General features: G+C 44.9%; 1 protein-coding gene across 2 annotated transcripts in view; it reads right to left on the bottom strand.

Annotated features, from left to right (window-relative positions):
- The window catches only part of c20orf27 (chromosome 20 open reading frame 27), a 32,523-nt gene extending 8,512 nt beyond the window's left edge, over window positions 1-24,011 (bottom strand). The window contains exons 1-4 of one of the 2 annotated variants that reach the window (XM_031898356.1): window positions 23,869-24,011; window positions 9,243-9,324; window positions 8,003-8,145; window positions 3,456-3,594 (exon numbers count right to left, since the gene is read on the bottom strand). In XM_031898356.1, coding sequence (XP_031754216.1) covers window positions 3,456-3,594; window positions 8,003-8,145; window positions 9,243-9,261 — 301 coding nt within the window. In that variant the 5' untranslated portion in view covers window positions 9,262-9,324; window positions 23,869-24,011. 2 annotated transcript variants of the gene reach the window in all.
- Between the last annotated feature and the right edge of the window lie 3,254 nt (window positions 24,012-27,265).

Here is a 27,265-nt window from a genome sequence, read left to right as displayed (position 1 = left end):
CCAGCACAAACAGGGGACACGAACCAAAGTCTCATTACAGGTTTCTGGTCAGATCGGCTTGTTTGGGTCACACAGCAGATTAGCGAGGCGCTGCTACTTGGCCATTCAAGTGGATGAGCAAATTAGACTTGGCCTTCTGGCCTGGGAGTCAGTCAGTCCCGTGAGTAACACAAGAATCAGGGCATGGCCGCCGTCATAGAACTAAATGGGGAAATGTAGGAAGAGAAGCTGGAAAGGCTAGCTGTACTGCGTGCCCGAACGTCTGCCCCAAAACCATCTACTACTGGTTCCTACATTGCCCCTTCAGTTATATACAGAGATGGGCAGCCACATATCCATTAGGCAGATTAGAAACTTCCATAATAGAGTAAGGACTACATTGGTCCATTAATGGAGCCCTCTCCCTACGGGTCTGCATTAAGCTCCACTTATTGGCCCCAGGGCCTATGGTTTTACCTCCTCCAAATATCCCTAGATGGGATACCAAAAGGCACTGGAACTGCTTATCATAGAATATCATGATTAATCTCAGTCCTCGGGTTCAAGGATCCCTGGCCATCATCCTGTTGGCATGTACCAAGTGCTGCCCACGCTGGAGCCACTCAGTCGGCCATGTTTTAAAGCAGAGTCACTGGGCAGTCAGAAAACTAGGTCCTGTAGAGGAGTGCCGGAGTAACCACTGTCTATATAAGGTATAGAGGGGCCAGATGGCATTTCCCTCACTCGAATATCATGGAGGGCAGTTAGCAGAGTATACGGGGGCCCTACTCACTATGTTACCACAGGGGGGTACCTGTGCTCTATGTTATCTGTGCATCGGGGGCTCCTACTGCGTTTCCCTCCCACGTCCCTCAGCTCCTGGCTCCATGCACAACGGGCCATTAAACTAAAGCAAAACCACTTCTGGCTGACATATTATTCATGTGTAGGTGTTTTCTGTTGCAGAGTAAAGAAAATTACTACCGACGCTGCAAATAACTGGCGTGTGGGGCGGGGGGGGAAATGTTTCGATGAAAAAAAGAACAGGGTGAGAAGCTGTTTTCTTAAGATAGGGTAAGAGAGCTTTCTCTGTGTTTTTGACACTTTGTTAATTGGACTTATTTTAAGAGAACTAAAATGGAATCACATTTCTCTACTTACGGAATAGGACTTATGGATAATTTGTCGTTCTGATTGTGCCTTCTAATTAAGCAAATATTGCTATGTCATCATTAAGTGTACCTGTATGATGAAGGGGCATGTCACCAAAAAGTCATGTTTGGAATAAACACGCAAGGTTAATCCTGCTTGTACCATGACCTGTTGTGCAGGGTGATTTTCTTTAAAGTCTTCCCAATAAAGCTGCCATGTTTTTCCCCAGTAGGGCCCTGCATTTTAGGCGGAGCTGTCAAACCCAAGCTAAGGCAAAATGAAGTTGCATTTACCAAACTGCCCATATTTACAGATTGTTACACGAATCTGCAGAAGAAAATGGCACTAGGCTATTGGTCTAGAGCCACTGATGTAACAGAATTGTCCAATATGCATGAATGGCCAAACGGCACCCATCCAGTGCCACCTTTATGGGCTCCACCTTTGCTCAGAGGAGGCTGGGAACCGTGCCCATACATGTAGGACAATTATCACACAATCCAAATCTGTCCCAATGACGCCAAACCCACGCATTGCAGTTACAGCTTCCCCCCCGTCCCCGAGCAGACTTTCAGTTTCCTGCTGATTTCACACTTTTTTTTTTTGTTTGTTCCTTTCACGAAGACAGAAAATGAAATTGTCAGGTCTCCAAGTAGCGGAACGGCATCTACGTTCACGCGAACGAGTCCCATTAACATCTGTTCATCAAACGCAGTTCGTTAACGAGCACAAAGGAAGACTTGCTGAAGAGCCTTGATTAACTCGGGGGAAGATACAGTCTCCATTTAAATCACTTGCAGAAAGTTCGGCAGGAAAAGAAATGAAACTCTGGGATTTCCGTTTGTATCAAGAGATTTTCCATCTTTGTTGAATGAAATCCAATATGGTGCCCACAAAGAGGGCAGAAGGATGTTACGTTTCCCTTTACTAACCGTTACAGAGGTTATTATAGGGTGTGCGCACTCGGGCAAGCTTTTGTCCCCGAGATTTTAGGAGAACGAGGACACTGCAAGCAGGGAGAAATAATTTGCTGGTTCCAAACAGAACCCAAGAGACTAGAGAATTTGCCGCCATTAATCACAGGCAAGTGCTTTTTTTAGAGTCTGATTTGCTTTTGGATGGTTCTACAAGAGGAATGGACCCTTTGCCGGACTGTCTACAGAAGTAACACAAAGCTGCCTAAGAATTGCGCCACAGAGACTTGCTTTCAGATAGTTCTACAACAGGAATGGACTCTACTGCCATACTGTCTACATAAACACAAAGCTGCTTAGAAATGGAGTTTTTGAATGGTTCTACTAGAGGAATGGACCCATTGCTGTACTGTCTACAGAAAAAACACAAAGCAGACCTAAGAATGGGGTCATTGCGCCACAGAGACTTGCTTTCGGATGGTTCTAACAAGAGGAATGGACCCTACTGCCATACTGTCTACAGAAAGAACACAAAGCTGCTTAGAAATGGAGTTTTTGAATGGTTCTACTAGAGGAATGGACCCATTGCTGTACTGTCTACAGAAAAAACAAAAAGCTGCCTAAGAATGGAGTCACATTGCGCCACAGAGAATTGCTTTTGGATGGTTCTACAAGAGGAACTGACCCCATTGTCGTACCGTTTATAGAAAGAACACAAAGCTGCCTAAGAATGGCGTCATTGTGCCACAGAGAATTGCTTTTGGATGGTTCTACAAGAGGAATGGACCCATTGCCGGACAGTCTACAGAAATAACACAAACTGCCTAAGAATGGAGTCAAGGTGTATAGAGAATTGCTTTTGGATGATCCTACAAGAGGAATGGACCCCATTGCTGTACTGGTTATAGAAAGAACACAAAGTTGACTAGGAGTGGAGTCATTGCATCACAAAGAATTGCTTATGAATGGTTCTACAAGAAAGAAGGAAAGAAAGAACACAAAGCTGCTTAGAAATTAGGTTTTTGTATGGTTGTACTAGAGGAATGGACCCAATGCTGTAGAGTTTATAGAAAGAACACTAAGCTACCCAAGAATGGAGTAATTGCGCCACAAAGAATTGCTTTTGGATGGTTCTACAAGAGGAATGGACCCATTGCCAGACAGTCTACAGAAATAACACAAAGCTGCCTAAGAATGGAGTCATGGTGCCACAGAGAATTGCTTTTGGATGATTCTACAAGAGGAATGGACCCATTGCCATACTGTCTGCAGAAAGAACACAAAGCTGCTTAGAAATTAGGTTTTTGGATGGTTCTACAAGAGGAATGGACCCATCGACGGACCATCTATAGAAAGAACACAAAGCTGCCTAGAAATGGAGTCATTGCGCCACAGAGAATGAAGCCTTACCTTCTGCCTGCGAGGTTATGCTTAGCACTTTCAGGTTGAGGGTCGGGAGAGGGACCGCGCATATACTCTTCCCCAGTCTCTGCACTGGCGGCAAGCTGAAGGAGATCTCGTATTTATGCAAGATCTTCAGGAAACCCACCTGAAAGAAAAGAGGGAAACATTGGTGAAGAAAGGAAGCTTCTCTAAAATGTTTTTTTAATCCTCTGTGCATGTTATTCATACACTGGACTGATCCCAATGGGATTGTTTATTATAGCTGAGAAATGACAGAACCAGCGAGACAACTACATGCAAACACAGTTAATGATCCAGCCAGTTCCATAGCCTTTTATGGCAAAGCAGGTAGAGAAGAACAGCGTCAGGCCCTGGGGCCAGCGAAGCCTCAGTTCTGATGATGATTGGTCCATCTGTCACCCCCACACCTGCTTTAGGGATAATTCCGGTCATATATCTCTATGGGACATAGTGGCAAATAGATCAGTCATCTCGCCCCCAGAGCTGCCCTGCCAAGCCCCACAATGTATAATGGAAAGCAGTGGTTGTTAGCCTGAGCATTATAAAAATTGTACAGGAAATAATCTGAGAAAAAAAAAGCCTTTTTCTGTGCTGTTAGTGAGCAGGGTTAATGGGAATGTAAGAGCCTTTATGGAGTCGCGTTACTTAGGCGCAGCAGTAATGGATGGCAGTAATGACAGTAATTGGGGCTCTCATGAAATTGTCATTTAAATCAAAGCTCTGTGCCGTTCATACATATTTATATGTACAGCAATGTTCCTGGGCCTCGTACTGCTACATTCCTGTCTCCAGGTGCAAAACTACCCACCCTGCCCATAAGGAGGCGCTCTTAAAATGACATGCATGCTAACTTGTTCCATAAAGGCCGTACCTGTGTTATGAGCCCAGCAGATCTGGGTATAGAGTTAGTTTAACATATATTATATTTAAATCTGTTGAACATGGAGCCTCCCCTGTAAGGCTATGGTTAAACAATAACATGGCTGAAACCAAAAGCACTAGATGCAATCAATGGCGGAGCCCAGAAGCATGACCACATGCTGGCATATTGCTTTTTTATTGAATGTGGCCCAGCCAAGGTCTTATGTTGGGAGGTGCTGGGATGGGGGTCACAGTGCCAGTATATGCCAGGGGGTGCTGGGATGGGGTCGCAGTGCCAGTATATGCCAGGGGGTGCTGGGATGGGGTCGCAGTGCCAGTATATGCTAGGGGGTGCAGGGATGGGCAAGTGCCAGATGCCGGGGTCACAGTGCCAGTATATACCAGGGGGTGCAGGGATGGGGTCACAGTGCCAGTATATGTCAGGGGGTCACAGTGCCAGTATATGCCAGGGGGTGCTGGGATGGGGTCGCAGTGCCAGTATATGCTAGGGGGTCACAGTGCCAGTATATGCCGGGGGGTGCAGGGACGGGGGTCACAGTGCAACTGACTTGCAGCACTGGAGTCCTAGGTTTGATTCCAGTCAGGGAAGGAGTTTGTATGTTGTGCCCACACTGTACAAGCATACAGGCAGGTTAACTGACCCCTGACAAAACTGCCCCTAGTGTGGGCGAATGGGACAGGGACCTTAGACTAAGTTCCACTGGGGCAAGGACTGATGTATAAGCGCTGAGGCATATGTCAGTGTTATGAATAAAAGAAAATAAGGCATAAGGTAGACAGGAGCGAGGCCATACTGTTGTGCCAGTTGGTGGCACACTGTGCAGAGAGGGGCTGCTCAAAATGCCCCCATTAATGTCTCAGCTGGGAATTTGGGTGGAAGAAAAAAATCGAAGGTACAAATATTTGCAAACAAAGCTTTCTGTTCACTGTAATTATTTAGCAGGATCTGCCAACAATCCCTTTGATCCCATAATAAGCTGTAAGGCTGTAAGCCAAGAGTTGGATGCCAGCAGCTGCCCCATTCCGTGCCCTGCAGCACTCTGGCCCATGGCACAGCGGCACATTGCTTCCAGCTCACACACTCCCGCGCTTCAATTGCTTCATTAATGGACGTGTATATTATATCTGTATGTTCCATACATAGCGCCTCATCTCTGTAACTGGGCCTCACTTATTTAGATACAGGGAGCCCAATAATGCGGCCATCACCCCCTGCGGCACCTCTGGCGCTCCCACCTATTGCACCTGTAAGTGACAGCGCCTTGTCATCTGACTCACGCTCTGTGCCCAGTGAATTCTCACCTACTGAGTCACATCAACAGTGCTATGAGCAGCCAGGGGCGCCTATGTGTTCCACTCTGCCTTCCTTCCCTCCACAGAATGTACAGAATGTGCAGAATGGATTCTCTAACTTGCAGCCCTTCTCTGTATATTTGCATTTATAAACATTGGTGGGGGCTGCCATATTGTTTCCCTTAAAACACTACAGTATGATGGTACAGCTTATTGTGTGCCCAGAACATTCCTTCTCTGTATATTTGTATTTATACATATGGGTAGGAGGTGCCATATTATTTCCCTTAGACAGTACAGTATGGGGGTACAGCTTATTGTGTGCCCAGAACATTCCTTCTCTGTATATTTGTATTTATACATATGGGTAGGAGGTGCCATAGTGTTTCCCTTAGACAGTACAGTATGGGGGTACAGCTTATTGTGTGCCCAGAACATTCCTTCTCTGTATATTTGTATTTATACATACGGCTGGTATCTATTGGGTAAGGATATGTTGGACAGGCAGGGATCCGGATCCTTCTGGCAAGGAGCTGCCCTTGTAATGCCGTGACACAGGGTTACTGGCTCAAACAATAGGACTTTATTTCAGCAAATTGTTACAATGTGTCACCACCCACAAACTGCCATTCCATTTGCCCAGTTAGCAGCCCTATGCCTTTAAGAGTCAGCTCCCTGGGACTTCTATAGGTGTTGTACAACTTTCACTAAATGGGTAACAATTGGTTCTGTGCCCATAGCAACACATACAGCACTGAGCTGAGAAGAATAGGAACAAATCCGAGCAACGAGCACTGAGCAAATGTTCCCATGAAAATAATCAGAGCACCAAGCAGGGGGGTGAGAAGGAAAATATGGAGTCAGAGAGGGGCAAGGGGGGGGCAGGCAGCAGGCACAGGGCATTAGGAGACACGTATAAGGAGGGGCAGGCACGGGGCATTAGGAGACACGTATAAGGAGGGGCAGGCACGGGGCATTAGGAGACACGTATAAGGAGGGGCAGGCACGGGGCATTAGGAGACACGTATAAGGAAAGGCAGCGCAGGCACGGGCATAGAGACACGTTAAGAAGGCAGGCAGCAGGCCACGGTGGCATTAGGAGAACACGTATAAAGGAAGGCAGGGCAGCAGGCACGGCATAGAGACACGTATAAGGAGGGGCAGGCACCGGCATTAGGACACGTATAAGAGGGCAGGCAACGGCATTAGGAGACACGTATAAGGAGGGGCAGGGAGGGGCAGGCACAGCGCAATCAGCACCACTCATTTCAGTCCCATGGGGTAACATTTTCCATTAAGGGCCTCAGAGGCCAAACAGGTTGTTGATAAAAAACAAGGTGTGAGGCAGCTGCTTAGGCACAGTATATATACACACACACACACACACACACACACAGGGCACAGTAGGAAACAGCCTCTCCATGGTGGGGTTGAGGGGTATAAAATGTCACATTATGAGACCCCATTATCACTCACCTCTTAAGACTGGCATGCATACACAAGCTGGGAGGCTTTTCCATGAGAAATGGGCAGAATTTGCTTCTATTACTGCAGACAATCGCCTTCCCTGACGGTGCCCAATGTTACATGGAAATCGCTTATTTTGGATAAAAAGAGCTATTTCCAGCAATAACGCCACTTAGCTATTTATACAGCCGATAAAGACATATTTTCCACTCGCGCCTCTGATGTACCCGAAGCCAAACACCAGGGGGGCACGGCTGCGTAGCGAGCAATAATGGCACGGAGGGCACAGGCTGACACATGCATTCCCCCGGGGGAGGCTCAGCGCAGCCAGGGTCACTGCACCAATTTAAAGGCCAAAACAGTAAAATAAAGAGAGAAAGCAAAGAATAACTAGAAATGAATTTCACAGCGTGAGTTCAAGAAAAGCAAAACCAACCTGCAGCAGCCATCCTACTCCTACACACACATCCGGCAGGCCCTGTCTGTGCATATAATTCCCCTGTACTAAGCACAATTCAGCAGGAACAGCCCCCTAAGTTTGCCCATAGCCTGTACAGAGAGATACCATAAAGCTATGGCAGCATAGGGATTCCCCTGTACTAAGCCCAATTCAGCAGGAACAGCCTGTAACCTCATTTAATACAACACTCTGTGCCAAGTCTGCTACAGATTCAGCCACACCTATTAAGGGCAGGGTAATTTTCAGATAGGAGCCATATGGAATCAGGGAGTCCGTTCTGTAAGCCAACACATTAGGTCTTGAATAAACAATGCATTCTTTACCAGCCTCAGTAGGCCAAAATTTAAAAGGGGATGTCTTCACAGTTTGCAGTTGGCCTCAAATTAAATTATTTATTGCATAGTTTAGCTACCATTGGCTGACCACTTACCTTGACCAAAAAATTCCCATCTTCCTGCTGGGACACCATAACCACCGAGTCGTGCAGCTGTTCATCAAAATGGACGTGATTGTGCGCCCCTTCTTCAGGAAATCCTGCAGCGAAGCGAACCCCGGCCACTTTCGGCTTTGCACCTGTAGAACACGAAGAACGAGCAGATTCAGCACATAACTAGGTGGTTGAGCCTTGTTTCCCCTGCCTTAGCCTCTTACTATCATAGCTACATCTGTAACACAACCGTGGATTAAGGGGGACCCACTGGGAATATACAAAAAGACCAGACCAGGAGCAGGTTATTGATCAGAAGAACCTCAGGGCCCGGTGCCTGAGAATAAAATAAATGAGATTATTACAGTCTGGGCTCAGATTCCACCGATAAGTGGTGCTTAGAAAAACAACAAGTAGATTATATTCCCTTAACCCTTCCCTTCTGGGGCTTGGGGCTAGAAGCAGTCAGGATTCAAGCTGCCCATCAGGCCCAGGCAAATGCCAGAGGGGCTTCTGTAAGATGCCACAGACAGTCACTATTTATTGGGTGGTGGGGGGCTGTTTGGGCCTCTGGGTACTTGAAACACCCACACTGAGGTGAGGGGTGATGGGCTCTGTGGCTGCAGGGTTATACAGGGAACTCTGAGTATCCCTCATGTATTATAAGGGATAATGTACCCCCTACTGTAAATGATAAGGATATTAGCAGTCACTGAGGGGTTCTGTGCCCATATAAAGGCACAAGGCTGCAGGCTGAGTTATACAGGCAACGGAATTCCAAGGCGACTTCTAAAAACTTCTACAAAGGGAAGCCCCAGTAATGCCATAATGCCCGTCTGGTACCTAAATTTGTGCTGTGCAGCCCAAGTCCAACTGCAATGGCGGCCCCTGAGCAGCAGTGCACATTTATATGAACATCTGAAGCAAAAAAGCTCAGTCCTTCCCAGTGCACTACATGAAGAAACACACAGAATCCTTCCAATATTTTGTTGTCGCTGTCTCTTTAAAATCAAGTTTCATGAAACGGCAATTGGAAATCAATACATTATACAGGTCATCAGTGGCCCTCGGGAATTACAGGGAAACAAAAGGACAAGTAAAGCCTACTGTAACGAATGAATATATCCGACAATATGGGGATGTTCTTTAAATTTGCAGTTCCCTGAATCACTTTCTCTCTCCCATGATCAGTACTGAATGCAGAGTGAGGTATCGGGGAGTATTCCAACTATCCAGGCCTTACCCTTTTTAGCAGCCGCCATTGATTGCACAAGAATAGGGTCCGATTGGATCAAAAGGCTCTCATCCTCCTTTAGTTCTAGGTCCTGGAATAAGAAACATGAAAAAGGATGAAAGCATGTACAATATACACAATTAAGCAAATCATTATTTTTTTAAAAAATGATATCCTTTTTCTCTGTAATAATAAAACAGTACCTGTACTTGATCCCAACTAAGATATAATTACCCCTTATTGGGGGCAGAACAGCCCTATTGGGGTTATTTCATGGTTAAATGAGTCCCTTTTCTCTGTAATAATAAAACAGTACCTGTACTGGATCCCAACTAAGATATAATTACCCCTTATTGGGGGCAGAACAGCCCTATTGGGTTTATTTAATGGTTAAATGATTCCCTTTTCTCTGTAATAATAAAACAGTACCTGTACTGGATCCCAACTAAGATATAATTACCCCTTATTGGGGGCAGAACAGCCCTATTGGGTTTATTTAATGGTTAAATGATTCCCTTTTCTCTGTAATAATAAAACAGTACCTGTACTTGATCCCAACTAAGATATAATTACCCCTTATTGGGGGCAGAACAGCCCTATTGGGTTTATTTAATGGTTAAATGATTCCCTTTTCTCTGTAATAATAAAACAGTACCTGTACTTGATCCCAACTAAGATATAATTACCCCTTATTGGGGGCAGAACAGCCCTATTGGGGTTATTTCATGGTTAAATGAGTCCCTTTTCTCTGTAATAATAAAACAGTACCTGTACTGGATCCCAACTAAGATATAATTACCCCTTATTGGGGGCAGAACAGCCCTATTGGGTTTATTTAATGGTTAAATGATTCCCTTTTCTCTGTAATAATAAAACAGTACCTGTACTTGATCCCAACTAAGATATAATTACCCCTTATTGGGGGCAGAACAGTCTTATTGGGTTTATTTCATGTTTAAATTGTTTTTTTAATAGCTTTAAAAAGGTATGGCGACCTAAATTACAGAAAGATCCCTTATCTGGAAAACCCCAGGTGCCAAGCATTCTGGATAACAGGTCCCCTACCTGTATCTATATAATATACAGTTTGATCATTTCCCTATGGGACCAAACTGTAAATGATATCCTTATAAAAAGGTGCTTAGTCATCAGTTATAATCAGAGCTTAGTGATGTCATTTGTCACATGACTCACCAAAACATGTATATTATAATAAATAAAGTAAACCCTGGTGTAAAATATGAGGGTATTAAAAGTCACCTAGGAGTTCCATGACTTGTATAAAAGCATGAGGCCTTCAGCCTTATGCTTTTATATGGTCATGGAACTCCTCAGTGGCTTATAATATCCTTATATTATACAATAGGGGGTTTATATTTCATAAGAAGCAGCTGCCAACAATACCGCTGAAGTCTTTCTTTGGGTGGCACACTGAATGGCAGTGCTCTCGGCCTCAGTTACAAGCACAGCATGGATCAGGCACTTGGCACATTAGAAAGTACAGCCTGTGCTCGTTAGTACGGAAATAATTACGGATGGTATTGATTAGGCCAATGGAAATGCTGTCAGGGTATCATTATAAGAGCAGGAGCCTGTCATTAGATGAAATTATGGGAGCTGGCACCTTTCCCAATAATGGCGTGTCTGTTCTGACACACAGACGCTGCCCGACACAGATATATCTCTATATATAAGACATACAGCGGCACAGACTGTCTATTATAAATCTCACCTCAAATAACACCACACTTCTGAGTCTCTCTTAAATCACTCTTTTATTGGTGACAAATAAGTCAGCAATAAATTACACCACCAACCAATGGAGTGATCCCTAATCACTCAGTTCCCATGCAATAGATTTGCTCCTTGTATAGGAATAACATTCCCTACACAAGCAACAAGAACTGATCAACTTATGGCAATAGGATGGGGACTTTCTACTTGGTGTCAATTGCATTGTAAAAGGGGAACATTGGCATAAATTTTAGTGATACTGCTGAATTAAGTCATTTAAGTAGCACTAACAGCCATAAAGCAGGGCAGGACCGCTGCTTACAATGATGGGGGGGGGGGGGGAAATCATACAGGATCTGTGCCACTGTGACAGAATGCTCTGTTATACAGATAGCTAGAATCTCAGCCATAAAGCAGGGCAGGACTGCTGCTTACAATGGGGGGGGATCAGATAGAATCTGTGCCACTGTGACAGAATGCTCTGTTATACAGATAGCTAGAATCTCAGCCATAAAGCAGGGCAGGACTGCTGCTTACAATGGGGGGGTCAGATAGGATCTGTGCCACTGTGACAGAATGCTCTGTTATACAGATAGCTAGAATCTCAGCCATAAAGCAGGGCAGGACTGCTGCTTACAATGGGGGGATCAGATAGGATCTGTGCCACTGTGACAGAATGCTCTGTTATACAGATAGCTACAATCTCAGCCATAAAGCAGGGCAGGACTGCTGCTTACAATGGGGGGGGGATCAGATAGGATCTGTGCCACTGTGACAGAATGCTCTGTTATACAGATAGCTAGAATCTCAGCCATAAAGCAGGGCAGGACTGCTGCTTACAATGGGGGGATCAGATAGGATCTGTGCCACTGTGACAGAATGCTCTGTTATACAGATAGCTAGAATCTCAGCCATAAAGCAGGGCAGGACTGCTGCTTACAATGGGGGGATCAGATAGGATCTGTGCCACTGTGACAGAATGCTCTGTTATACAGATAGCTAGAATCTCAGCCATAAAGCAGGGCAGGACTGCTGCTTACAATGGGGGGATCAGATAGGATCTGTGCCACTGTGACAGAATGCTCTGTTATACAGATAGCTAGAATCTCAGCCATAAAGCAGGGCAGGACTGCTGCTTACAATGGGGGGATCAGATAGGATCTGTGCCACTGTGACAGAATGCTCTGTTATACAGATAGCTAGAATCTCAGCCATAAAGCAGGGCAGGACTGCTGCTTACAATGGGGGGGGGGGGGGGGCTGCTCCTGAAGCTTGGAGTTGAATATTTGTACGCAGAGTTGCCCTGGCCCGATGGGAAAGCACTTCTGAAGGTTCTATCGTGAGTATATGCTGAACAACTGTGCCTGTTCCCAAAGAGACTGACATTACATCCCTGCCAATAAAAAAGGGATTTCTGTTTTTAAGAACCAAATGGAGCCCATTAATTAATCTCACCTGAGAATTAAAGTTCTACAACACCCTGCCTCCAACATTACGTGAGGGCCCACTCCCAAGATTAAAGGGGTTGTTCACCTTTTTTAACTTTTAGTATGATGTAGAGCCTGCTATTCTACGACAATTTGCAATTGGTCTTCAGTTTTTATTATTTGTGGTTTTTGAATTATTGCGATTTCTGTTCAGCAGCTCTCCAGTTTGAAATTTAAGCAGATATCTGGTTGCTAGGGTTCAATATAACCTAGTAACCAGGCAGTGGCTTGAATGCAAGACTGCAATATGAATAGGAGAGGGCCTAAATAGAAAGAAGTAATAAAAAGTAACATTAATAATAAAATTGTATTACCAGTTGCTGGGCTGTGCCAGGCTGTTACTGGCCGCCCCATGTGTCTCTAGCAGTCCCAGAGCAGAAGCCATGACATTTGCCAGTATAAGGAATAAGCTGAATATCCCCGCACATCTCCAGCCCGTCCAAGCCCAACGTTAATTAAACTCAGGAATTGATTCAAAAGATTAAGTGGTGTCAAGCTGGTTCTAATTATCTAACCCATCTGCTGCTGCTAGGGCATCACTGTGCCAGGCATGGGCATTGCCAAGCATGGGAATCTTTAGTCATTACAAGGGGGGCACAGACGTTTAAGCTGTGGCAGTTACAGGAGAGAGACCTCAGGGCTGGGTTAAGCCCCCCAGGCTATAAACTGTATCATTATTCAACATATACACACAGGTGAGTGTATAACAGGTGTCAGACTTACAGGCATTTCACTACCAGGCAACAATCACAGAGCCATTCTAAATACTGAAAGGACTGTAACCGGCACCACTCTGCCCACAGGCATTCACACCTAGAATTCACTTCTCTAACAATAAACTGAAAAGAATCTGATCTAATGGGATTCTTGTGTCATTCAAAGTGGATCTGTAAGGTCTCGGTGCTACAACAACGCAATGGCACAAAGCATAGGGATTCCCCTGTACTAAGCACAATTCAGCAGGAACAGCCCCCTAAGTTTGTTCATAGCCTGTACAGAGAGATACCATAAAACTATGGCAGCATAGGGATTCCCCTGTACTAAGCACAATTCAGCAGGAACAGCCTCCTAAGTTTGCTCATATCCTGTACAGAGAGATACCATAAAACTATGGCAGCATAGGGATTCCCCTGTACTAAGCACAATTCAGCAGGAACAGCCCCCTAAGTTTGCTCATAGCCTGTACAGAGAGATACCATAAAACTATGGCACATAGGGACTCCCCTGTACTAAGCACAATTCAGCAGGAACAGCCCCCTAAGTTTGCTCATAGCCTGTACAGAGAGATACCATAAAACTATGGCACATAGGGATTCCCCTGTACTAAGCACAATTCAGCAGGAACAGCCCCCTAAGTTTGCTCATAGCCTGTACAGAGAGATACCATAAAACTATGGCACATAGGGATTCCCCTGTACTAAGCACAATTCAGCAGGAACAGCCCCCTAAGTTTGTTCATAGCCTGTACAGAGAGATACCATAAAACTATGGCAGCATAGGGATTCCCCTGTACTAAGCACAATTCAGCAGGAACAGCCTCCTAAGTTTGCTCATATCCTGTACAGAGAGATACCATAAAACTATGGCAGCATAGGGATTCCCCTGTACTAAGCACAATTCAGCAGGAACAGCCCCCTAAGTTTGCTCATAGCCTGTACAGAGAGATACCATAAAAACTATGGCACATAGGGACTCCCCTGTACTAAGCACAATTCAGCAGGAACAGCCCCCTAAGTTTGCTCATAGCCTGTACAGAGAGATACCATAAAACTATGGCACATAGGGATTCCCCTGTACTAAGCACAATTCAGCAGGAACAGCCCCCTAAGTTTGCTCATAGCCTGTACAGAGAGATACAATAAAACTATGGCACATAGGGATTCCCCTGTACTAAGCACAATTCAGCAGGAACAGCCCCCTAAGTTTGCTCATAGCCTGTACAGAGAGATACCATAAAACTATGGCACATAGGGATTCCCCTGTACTAAGCACAATTCAGCAGGAACAGCCTTTACACAGGCTATGAACAGTTCCAGTCAGCTCTGATAAGAAAGCAATACTCTGCATCCATTTCATTTGCACGCGTTCGAGTCTTGGCCAGGTACAATGCTCTGGGCCTGAGCACACAAGACAAGCTGCTGCACGATAGGAAGGATCTGGTTTCCGCTAAACGGAATTACTGACATTTCTAGTGCCACCAAGCAGCCCCAGGGCTATATATCTGTAAGCAGGGATTCAATTCCATAACCCCCCCCCGTGTCATTTAACCCTGTGCGACTGGGACAATGTGTATCTGCCTCAGTGAAATGTTACTGTATATAGGGGCTAACCCTTATGCATATTATATATATATTGATATTATTTTTTATTATATGGTGGTTGGATAAGTAAAAAACAAAGAAACCCATGAATGTATAGCGAGACACTCCAATGGGGGTGCTTCAATAACCCGCTGCCTTTCCTCTCCAGCCGTCATTATGTTTCGGCGCCCTACGGGAGAAATTGGCGGTTAGTGCCGGACTGATAACAAGCCGAGAGCTGCTGCCTGTGTAACCGTCTCAGCAGGTGAATAAGCCAGTGAGGGGCGGCTATTGTCTGCCCTATGTATAACCCACCGACACAGTGCCAGCTATTGTGTGCGCCACGGGGCCCCTCCGGCACAAACTGCCGCCCGCACTGCAGGAACAAATTGTTAGTAAATCACCAGGAAAATTGTTTTGTTCCCTTTGTAGAGCAAGACACAAACACAAATACACACGAGAGGTTTTGTTCCCAACATTCTGGTCTTGCAGGTTTTCTTCCCCTTTGTTTCCTTATTATTGCAAAGCTCAGCGTGTTTATGTACATAATCTGACTTGCCCCTCGTTACTAGCCCCCGGCTACACAATATGGGTCATTGGTTATACCGGGCGCCCTGCCACAACAGTCACCACGATGAGTAGCGAGTACTGTCGTTATTAATGTTATACAGAACTAGCACTGTGCTCAAAGATGCAGCGTCTGGCTCTCTAGTTTAGAGGTGGGCAACTAAATTCTATATGGGGTTTATCTGACCGGGGCAAGGATGGGAGGAACTATAATTTCCAGCACCCCTAACAGTATCAGAAGGGATTATCCAAACCTTTATCCAATAAAAGGTTCAGTACATGTATGGGACCAGTTATCCAGAATGCTCAGAATGACCTGTGGCTTTACAGATAAGGGATCTTTTTGTAATTTGGATCACCATGCCTTAAGGCATATAAAATAATTTAAACATAAAATAAACCCAATAGGGCTGTTCTACCCCCAATAAGGGGTAATTATATCTTAGTTGGGATCAAGTACAGGTACTGTTTTATTATTACAGAGAAAAGGGAATCATTTAACCATGAAATAAACCCAATAGGGCTGTTCTGCCCCAATAAGGGGTAATTATATCTTAGTTGGGATCAAGTACAGGTACTGTTTTATTATTAAATAAACCCAATATGACAGAAAAAAATGAATTATTTGGTTAAACAAAGTCTATGATAGTGGTCCCGTAATTTGGAGCTTTCAGTATAACGGATCCAATACTGCGTTTAATAATCTCGTGCCGTTACCAGCAAGCACCAGGCCCAGTCAGCATTTGGCCTCATTAGAATGATTCCCTGCTCTATAATGAGCTTCTCCCTGGTGTGAGACTATTCGAGCTCCAGTAATGATTAAATCTTGGTACAATTCCCCTCTCTGGGGCTTGGAAATCCAGGCCGGAGCCCCCTCTGCACCCAGGCACTTAAAGGGGACCTGTCACCCACACATATAAAGCTGTACAAATCTGTTCCTTCATAAAGTATGAATAAATACCAATAAATGCTGGCAGGGGAGGAGGGACTAAAACAATGATACTACCAATTGTAACAACTTCCCCACGGCTTACAGACAGCATGCAGGAACTACATAACCCACAATGCATTGCACTGTGATGTTCCTTTCCTTATTGACATCACATATGCAGCTGGGGATTGTGGGATTGGAAGGATGCAGAGATGTTCTGTTTATAAACGGATTGTTCTGCCGCCGTCTATGAAAAAAAAAAAACTGGGAGGATCCATTTCCTAATCCTAATTCAAATATTGAAAGAATAAACAGCCTGTAAAAAGAGACCTCACCCTAACCCATAGCTAACTGTCACATCACGAGTCTTGTAAAGGTCATTTCACAAGTTCCATCTAACTGCCAACCCCTAGCTCCCCACCGAAATGTCAATAATGGTATATCTGTCACCCATGTCCTACTGAGAGTGAAAACGGGAAGGAACTGATCAGTATATTCCGTTCTGTAAAGGGGAAGTTAAGCAATACATTTTTTTATACTACTACTCTAAATAAAACGTTCCAGCTCACATCCAAAAATGCACTCTGGTTGTTGGGGTCACTAAGAGAATTTCATTTTGTTTTTACTGCGCTTAATGCTATTGCTTACCTATCCACTCAGCACCTACCACAAACCACAGAAAATAAAAGCCAACAGACTAAATGCACATTAGTAGAATGAATACAGTCTGTACCAGTGCTGCCGGCCACTCTAGTTATCTGGGCCTGGCAGTATTCCCCCTAAGCATGGGCCCTTGGGTGCCCATATAGAAAATATGGTCCTGATTATTACTACTATTATCAAAAGCCACAGTGACTCACTGAAGCCCGGCACAAAAAGGTCAGACTAACAGGGAAATAGTTTACAGTGAGAGATTGTTCCCTTTCAGAATAATGGCACATCTCTGGGCACCATGCCAGACAAAAAAAAAAAACAAAACAAAAATCACTGAAAATTATATGTGGTTTGGCAGCCGCAGAGCTAGGCACACCAGTCCCAGACCTTTGTTCAGGCTTTACCACTGCCATACCAGAACCTACAGTTTAATAAATCAGCCTTGGCAAGGGCACCAACTCATTAAACTGAACTCTCTAAATGTATCTATTCCTTTGCTTATAAAGCCACTTAAACCAACAGCACCAACAGAGCGGGCAGCACCGGCAGTGGCAACCGACAGAGCGGGCAGCACCAGCAGTGGCAACAGACAGAGCGGGCAGCACCGGCAGTGGCAACAGACAGAGCGGGCAGCACCGGCAGTGGCAACCAACCTGGATCCTGGATGTATTGAAATCATTATTTCAATACATCCCAATCGTTATTCCCCCCCCCCCCCCCGTTACAAACACACTAGCGGAATGAACAGCCTGATCTATCCATGACATATTATATTTACAGGCACGACAGGCTGACATTTCCCAGAAAGTCTGAAAAAAGACAAGTTAATGCCATAAGAGGCTTACATTTTCCAGCCACTGTCAACTACAATTAATTAATTTGGAGTTAAAGGAAAAGTAAAGTAAATTATAGACGGCAGGGCCCCTGCACCAATCAGGAAGCTTGCTCCTTGGTGCCAAACCTACGGCTGCCATGTACGTCTGCTAAATGCACACAGGTTGCAGGAAAACGCTACTGGGAAACACAGAGTTAAATCCAATACCCCATGATACTCGCTTGTACTGCACTACCCCAGGTCTAAGGGCGCCATTAGAAAATCAAGCCGGTCCCATCCAAATCTGCCCTATTTTCGACCAGATATCGGTTGGGGAGGCCTGTTGGAGGGCCCCATACACGGGTAGATAAGCTGCCAAGTTGGTCTTTAGGAGCGCAAACCGGCACTTGTATTGCCACCTTTATACCAGAACATTACAGACCTCATTGAGAACAGAAATTAAAAGCCCACTTCTGAGCTCTCAGGGGTTAAAAAATGCCCGCTGCCCTCTAACAGAGTTGCGTTTATTATGCCGACCCAAAAGATATCTAAGGGAGCCTAAAGCAGATACTGACGGAGACGGCAGGAAGGCAGAAGGAGTTCCACGTGCCCCTATTCTGGGTTCAACCTTAATTTAACTTTGAGCACGTTATAGAAATGCCTATTCTAAGCAACTTTTCAATTGGTCTTTGTTATTTATTTCTTATAGTTTTTGATCTATTTGCCTTTTTCTTCTTCCCCCCCCCCCACCACCTGCCAAGCACTCGGCAAATGTAAATATTGATAGGAACTCCCTGCAACTTGCACCCAGGAGAGCAACATAGTGTTACTGTGTATCTTCTACCCCCTATTCCCAGTCTGCTCACCCTGTGTAACAAAGTACCCCCTACTCACCCCCAGTGGCTGTATCCCCACCTTCTATGAGGAATAAAGCAAAATAAGAGAACTCATAGGCAGCTGCATGAAAAGATCACAGCAAGTTGATCAAACAGCAAGGCCTTAAAGGAACAGTAACACCAAAAATTGAAAGTGTTTTAAAGTAATTATAATCCAATGTACCGTTGCCCTGCACTGGTACAACTATATAAACTATAGCTTATATAAATACCTCGCTGTGTAGCCCCGGGGGCAGCCATTCCTGCACCGGTACAGCTGGGGTGTTTGCTACAGAAACCCTACTATAGTTTATATAAATACCCCGCTGTGTAGCCCCGGGGGCAGCCATTCCTGCACTGGTACAGCTGGGGTGTTTGCTACAGAAACCCTACTATAGTTTATATAAATACCCCGCTGTGTAGCCCCGGGGGCAGCCATTCCTGCACTGGTACAGCTGGGGTGTTTGCTACAGAAACCCTACTATAGTTTATATAAATACCCCGCTGTGTAGCCCCGGGGGCAGCCATTCCTGCACCGGTACAGCTGGGGTGTTTGCTACAGAAACCCTACTATAGTTTATATAAATACCCCGCTGTGTAGCCCCGGGGGCAGCCATTCCTGCACCGGTACAGCTGGGGTGTTTGCTACAGAAACCCTACTATAGTTTATATAAATACCCCGCTGTGTAGCCCCGGGGGCAGCCATTCCTGCACTGGTACAGATGGGGTGTTTGCTACAGAAACCCTACTATAGTTTATATAAATACCCCGCTGTGTAGCCCCGGGGGCAGCCATTCCTGCACCGGTACAGCTGGGGTGTTTGCTACAGAAACCCTACTATAGTTTATATAAATACCCCGCTGTGTAGCCCCGGGGCAGCCATTCCTGCACCGGTACAGCTGGGGTGTTTGCTACAGAAACCCTACTATAGTTTATATAAATACCCCGCTGTGTAGCCCCGGGGGCAGCCGTTCCTGCACTGGTACAGCTGGGGTGTTTGCTACAGAAACCCTACTATAGTTTATATAAATACCCCGCTGTGTAGCCCCGGGGGCAGCCGTTCCTGCACTGGTACAGCTGGGGTGTTTGCTACAGAAACCCTACTATAGTTTATATAAATACCCCGCTGTGTAGCCCCGGGGGCAGCCGTTCCTGCACCGGTACAGCTGGGGTGTTTGCTACAGAAACCCTACTATAGTTTATATAAATACCCCGCTGTGTAGCCCCGGGGGCAGCCGTTCCTGCACCGGTACAGCTGGGGTGTTTGCTACAGAAACCCTACTATAGTTTATATAAATACCTCGCTGTGTAGCCACTGGGGCAGCCATTCAAAATAGAAAAGGCACAGGTTCCATAGCAGATAACAGATAAATTCTATACAATACAATGGGGTTTATCTGTTATCTGCTAAGTAACCTGTGCCGTTTCTCCTTTGAATGGCTGCCCCAGTGGCTACACAGCAGCTTTGTTTATATAAACTATAGCCATGTATCTAAAGCAAACACAACAGTTGTACCAGAGCAGGGCAACAGTACATTATATTATTAATTTTTATACATTTTCATTTGTTGGCGTTGCGGTTCCTTTAAAGGGCCAGTAAACACACAAAGTACCCCCTCTGGCTCAATGTAACAGTTATCCCTATTTCACACATGTCAGTACATTTGACTAAAGCAGAAGTTGCGGTTTTACTACAGAGTTGCCAACCGTTCTGCCCTATTCAGCTGGCTTGGATCCATTGGCCAAACAAAGCCCCGCCCAGCCTGTTGCACTGAATACAGTCTAAGATAATACAAATTAGTAAGGGGTAGTTCTCCTTTAAATTAACTATTAGTATGCCAGACAATCATATTATGAGACAATTGACGATTGTTTTTCATTTTTAATTTTTAGTGGTTTTTCAGCTATTTAGCTTATTGTACAGTAGCTCTCCAGTTTGGTATATCAGCAGCTATCTGGTTGCTAGGGTCTTGTTTACCTTAGCAACCAGGCAGTGGTTTAAATGAGAGACTGAAATATTAATAGGAGAGAGGCTGGATAGGAATATAAGGAATATAAAGTAACAACAACAATAAAGTTGTAGCCTCACAGAGAAATAGGTTTTGGCTGCCGGGGTCAGTGACCCCCATTTGAAAGCTGGAAAGGGGTAGACCAATAGCAAAATTGCTAGGAATAGGATATTCCGTTTACACCAGGACCTTACACTATGTGCTACAAGATTGTGAGGAATTAGCTGAGCTGTTTCCGTGGTTCTGCCCCCTTAGAGCAAAGCTTAAGATTGCGAGCTCACTGGGTCAGTACCTGGTATGGTGCCAGAGTATGCCCTGTGCATCAGATTGCAAGCTCACTGGGCCAGTACCTGGTACAATGCCAGAGAATGCCCTGTGCATCAGATTGCAAGCACACTGGGCCAGTACCTGGTACAATGCCAGAGTATGCCCTGTGCATCAGATTGCAAGCTCACTGGGTCAGTACCTGGTATGGTGCCAGAGTATGCCCTGTGCATCAGATTGCAAGCTCACTGGGCCAGTACCTGGTACAATGCCAGAGTATGCCCTGTGCATCAGATTGCAAGCTCACTGGGCCAGTACCTGACATAATGTCACGTTCACACAGATACCTGTTTCACAGAACCAAGCCCTTACTGATAGCCATATACATGAACAGTTACAGTGCCAGCCCCCCCCTGACCCCAATTCCCAAGCTATATCCTGCCCCATGTGACCCCAGCATTCAATATATAGTGGGACTAGAGCAATAAGACCGTGTGTGAGCCCTCAGTATATAGTGGGAGTAGAGCAATAAGCCCTCAGTATATAGTGGGACTAGAGCAATAAGCCCTCAGTATATAGTGGGAGTAGAGCAATAAGCCCTCAGTATATAGTGGGAGTAGAGCAATAAGCCCTCAGTATATAGTGGGAGTAGAGCAATAAGCCCTCAGTATATAGTGGGACTAGAGCAATAAGCCCTCAGTATATAGTGGGACTAGAGCAATAAGCCCTCAGTATATAGTGGGACTAGAGCAATAAGCCCGTGTGTGAGCCCTCAGTATATAGTGGGACTAGAGCAATAAGCCCTCAGTATATAGTGGGACTAGAGCAATAAGCCTCAGTATATAGTGGGACTAGAGCAATAAGCCCGTGTGTGAGCCCTCAGTATATAGTGGGACTAGAGCAATAAGCCCTCAGTATATAGTGGGACTAGAGCAATAAGCCCTCAGTATATAGTGGGACTAGAGCAATAAGCCAGTGTGTGAGCCCTCAGTATATAGTGGGACTAGAGCAATAAGCCAGGGAGCCCTCAGTATATAGTGGGACTAGAGCAATAAGACCTCAGTATATAGTGGGACTAGAGCAATAAGCCCTCAGTATATAGTGGGAGTAGAGCAATAAGCCCTCAGTATATAGTGGGACTAGAGCAATAAGCCCTCAGTATATAGTGGGACTAGAGCAATAAGCCCGTGTGTGAGCCCTCAGTATATAGTGGGACTAGAGCAATAAGCCAGTGTGTGAGCCCTCAGTATATAGTGGGACTAGAGCAATAAGCCCTCAGTATATAGTGGGACTAGAGCAATAAGCCCTCAGTATATAGTGGGACTAGAGCAATAAGCCCGTGTGAGCCCTCAGTATATAGTGGGACTAGAGCAATAAGCCAGTGTGTGAGCCCTCAGTATATAATGGGACTAGAGCAATAAGCCCTCAGTATATAGTGGGACTAGAGCAATAAGCCGGTGTGTGAGCCCTCAGTATATAGTGGGACTAGAGCAATAAGCCAGTGTGTGAGCCCTCAGTATATAATGGGACTAGAGCAATAAGCCCTCAGTATATAGTGGGACTAGAGCAATAAGCCGGTGTGTGAGCCCTCAGTATATAGTGGGACTAGAGCAATAAGCCAGTGTGTGAGCCCTCAGTATATAATGGGACTAGAGCAATAAGCCCTCAGTATATAGTGGGACTAGAGCAATAAGCCCTCAGTATATAGTGGGAGTAGAGCAATAAGCCCTCAGTATATAGTGGGACTAGAGCAATAAGCCGGTGTGTGAGCCCTCAGTATATAGTGGGACTAGAGCAATAAGCCAGTGTGTGAGCCCTCAGTATATAATGGGACTAGAGCAATAAGCCCTCAGTATATAGTGGGACTAGAGCAATAAGCCCTCAGTATATAGTGGGAGTAGAGCAATAAGCCAGTGTGTGAGCCCTCAGTATATAGTGGGAGTAGAGCAATAAGCCCTCAGTATATAGTGGGAGTAGAGCAATAAGCCCTCAGTATATAGTGGGAGTAGAGCAATAAGCCCTCAGTATATAGTGGGAGTAGAGCAATAAGCCCTCAGTATATAGTGGGAGTAGAGCAATAAGCCGGTGTGTGAGCCCTCAGTATATAGTGGGACTAGAGCAATAAGCCAGTGTGTGAGCCCTCAGTATATAGTGGGACTAGAGCAATAAGCCCTCAGTATATAGTGGGAGTAGAGCAATAAGCCCTCAGTATATAGTGGGAGTAGAGCAATAAGCCCTCAGTATATAGTGGGAGTAGAGCAATAAGCCCTCAGTATATAGTGGGAGTAGAGCAATAAGCCCTCAGTATATAGTGGGAGTAGAGCAATAAGCCCTCAGTATATAGTGGGACTAGAGCAATAAGCCCTCAGTATATAGTGGGACTAGAGCAATAAGCCCTCAGTATATAGTGGGACTAGAGCAATAAGCCCTCAGTATATAGTGGGACTAGAGCAATAAGCCCTCAGTATATAGTGGGACTAGAGCAATAAGCCCTCAGTATATAGTGGGACTAGAGCAATAAGCCCTCAGTATATAGTGGGACTAGAGCAATAAGCCAGTGTGTGAGCCCTCAGTATATAGTGGGAGTAGAGCAATAAGCCCTCAGTATATAGTGGGACTAGAGCAATAAGCCCTCAGTATATAGTGGGACTAGAGCAATAAGCCCTCAGTATATAGTGGGACTAGAGCAATAAGCCCTCAGTATATAGTGGGAGTAGAGCAATAAGCCCTCAGTATATAGTGGGAGTAGAGCAATAAGCCCTCAGTATATAGTGGGAGTAGAGCAATAAGCCCTCAGTATATAGTGGGACTAGAGCAATAAGCCCTCAGTATATAGCCCCATGCAGCCCAGTCACACTGCAAATGGGGAGGGGGAATTAGGGTGTGTAAGCCCCACAGAACCCCCGAAGTTACTGCCATACAGCCCCGTTCCGTCACTCACCCACAGGTGTCCCACAGCCCTGTGCAGTCCCAACCCGGCCTATTGTACCCCCGACTCACCTGTCAAAGCACTGTGCGCTCCCGAGTGCGTAGCGATACCCGCCAGACAAGCTCCCGTCTCCAGTCCCGGGCTGTGACTGAACTTGAGCACTGCGTCTTCCACTCTAGCCAACAAGCACCCGCTCCGTAGCACCGCCCAACTCTCCCAGCCGCGACTTATCATTGGAGAATTTATTCCAGTGACGTTCAAGCCGCGCCCCCTTACGCCTACTCCGCTTCTGATTCGCTCGTCCCATCCCGCCCTCCTGCCTCCTTTCTTATTGGCTCTTGTTTTATTGACGTCACTGCTGATAGGCCTGATTGTGGCTGCGGTCACGTATTCAACCGGTAGCTTGTGACAGACTACAATTCCCAGAATCCTCAGAAGCTACTGTAGATCTGAATAGCTTGCAGCAGCAGCTTTGCCTTGTAACAGTGCGGGCCTGTCTGAAGTATATACCTTGCCTTGGGCCCTCCTGCAGTGAATAATAACCCCATTGGCTCACACAAGAGCATCTGGGCTTTGTTGCTAAATACAGAAAACAACTTGTTTTAACCCCCAGCCCAAATCAACAGGTGAGAGTAAGTGATGTACAGGTCCTTTTCAAAAAATTAGCATATTGAGATAAAGTTCATTATTTTCTGTAATGTACTGATAAACATTAGACTTTCATATATTTTAGATTCATTACACACAACTGAAGTAGTTCAAGCCTTTTCTTGTTTTAATATTGATGATTGTGGCATACAGCTCATGAAAACCCAAAATTCCTATCTCAAAAAATTAGCATATTTCATCCGCCCAATAAAAAAAAAGTGTTTTTAATACAAAAAAAGTCAACCTTCAAATAATTATGTTCAGTTATGCACTCAATACTTGGCCGGGAATCCTTTTGCAGAAATGACTGCTTCAATGCGGCGTGGCATGGAGGCAATCAGCCTGTGGCACTGCTCAGGTGTTATGGAGGCCCAGGATGCTTCAATAGCGGCCTTAAGCTCATCCAGAGTGTTGGCTCTTGTGTCTCTCAACTTTCTCTTCACAATATCCCACAGATTCTCTATGGGGTTCAGGTCAGGAGAGTTGGCAGGCCAATTGAGCACAGTAATACCATGGGCAGTAAACCATTTACCAGTGGTTTTGGCACTGTGAGCAGGTGCCAGGTCGTGCTGAAAAATGAAATCTTCATCTCCATAAAGCTTTTCAGCAGATGGAAGCATGAAGTGCTCCAAAATCTCCTGATAGCTAGCTGCATTGACCCTGCCCTTGATAAAACACAGTGGACCAACACCAGCAGCTGACATGGCACCCCAGACCATCACTGACTGTGGGTACTTGACACTTGGACTTCAGGCATTTTGGCATTTCCCTCTCCCCAGTCTTCCTCCAGACTCTGGCACCTTGATTTCCGAATGACATACTTTGGACCACTGAGCAACAGTCCAGTGCTGCTTCTCTGTAGCCCAGGTCAGGCGCTTCTGCCGCTGTTTCTGGTTCAAAAGTGGCTTGACCTGGGGAATGCGGCACCTGTAGCCCATTTCCTGCACACGCCTGTACACAGTGGCTCTGGATGTTTCTACTCCAGACTCAGTCCACTGCTTCCGCAGGTCCCCCAAGGTCAGGAATCGGTCCTTCTCCACAATCTTCCTCAGGGCCCAGTCACCTCATCTCGTTGTGCAGCATTTTCTGCCACACTTTTTCCTTCCCACAGACTTCCCACTGAGGTGCCTTGATACAGCACTCTGGGAACAGCCTATTTGTTCAGAAATTTCTTTTTGTGTCTTACCCTCTTGCTTGAGGGTGTCAATGATGGCCTTCTGGACAGCAGTCAGGTCGGCAGTCTTACCCATGATTGCGGTTTTGAGTAATGAACCAGGCTGGGAGTTTTTAAAAGCCTCAGGAATCTTTTGCAGGTTTTTAGAGTTAATTTGTTGATTCAGATGATTAGGTTAATAGCTCATTTAGAGAACCTTTTCATGATATGCTAATTTTTTGAGATAGGAATTTTGGGTTTTCATGAGCTGTATGCCACAATCATCAATATTAAAACAAGAAAAGGCTTGAACTACTTCAGTTGTGTGTAATGAATCTAAAATATATGAAAGTCTAATGTTTATCAGTACATTACAGAAAATAATGAACTTTATCTCAATATGCTAATTTTTTGAAAAGGACCTGTATATAGGCACTTGTGCCCCCACTGCATTAGTCACTGATGGATCATTTTCCCCTATTAATATGGCCTTGTAGTTGGCCTGCCAGTTACAAGGCCATATTCAATCTAAGCATTGCATTCATTATTGCTTCACTACATTCATAATGATTCTACAGAAATCCAGTGCTTGTAGAGTTAGTTATAAATGTAACTGCTACTGAAAGAAGTACAGGTATGAGATCCCTTATCCAGAAACCCGTTATCCAGAATGTTCCGAATTACGGAAAGGCCATCTCCCATAAACTCCATTATAAGCAAATCTAATTTTTAAAAAATATTTTCTTTTTCTCTGTAATTATGAAACAGTACCTGTACTTGATCCCAACTAAGATATAATTACCCCTTATTGGGGCAGAACAGCCCTATTGGGTTTATTTCATGGTTAAATGATTCCCTTTTCTCTGTAATAATAAAACAGTACCTGTACTTGATCCCAACTAAGATATAATTACCCCTTATTGGGGCAGAACAGCCCTATTGGGTTTATTTAATGGTTAAATGATTCCCTTTTCTCTGTAATAATAAAACAGTACCTTGTACTTGATCCCAACTAAGATATAATTACCCCTTATTGGGGCAGAACAGCCCTATTGGGTTTATTTAATGGTTAAATGATTCCCTTTTCTCTGTAATAATAAAACAGTACCTGTACTTGATCCCAACTAAGATATAATTACCCCTTATTGGGGGCAGAACAGCCCTATTGGGTTTATTTCATGGTTAAATGATTCCCTTTTCTCTGTAATAATAAAACAGTACCTGTACTTGATCCCAACTAAGATATAATTACCTCTTATTGGGGCAGAACAGCCCTATTGGGTTTATTTAATGGTTAAATGATCCCCTTTTCTCTGTAATAATAAAGCAGTACCTGTACTTGATCCCAACTAAGATATAATTACCCCTTATTGGGGGCAGAACAGCCCTATTGGGTTTATTTAATGGTTAAATGATCCCCTTTTCTCTGTAATAATAAAGCAGTACCTGTACTTGATCCCAACTAAGATATAATTACCCCTTATTGGGGCAGAACAGCCCTATTGGGTTTATTTAATGGGTTAAATGATTCCCTTTTCTCTGTAATAATAAAACAGTACCTGTACTTGATCCCAACTAAGATATAATTACCCCTTATTGGGGGCAGAACAGCCCTATTGGGTTTATTTAATGGTTAAATGATTCCCTTTTCTCTGTAATAATAAAAC

The sequence above is a fragment of the Xenopus tropicalis genome, chromosome 1 (genome assembly GCF_000004195.4).
Source record: "Xenopus tropicalis strain Nigerian chromosome 1, UCB_Xtro_10.0, whole genome shotgun sequence".
Lineage (NCBI taxonomy): Eukaryota > Metazoa > Chordata > Amphibia > Anura > Pipidae > Xenopus > Xenopus tropicalis.
Note: the sequence above shows the minus strand (reverse complement) of the source record. Positions and strands in the feature narration are given on the sequence as shown.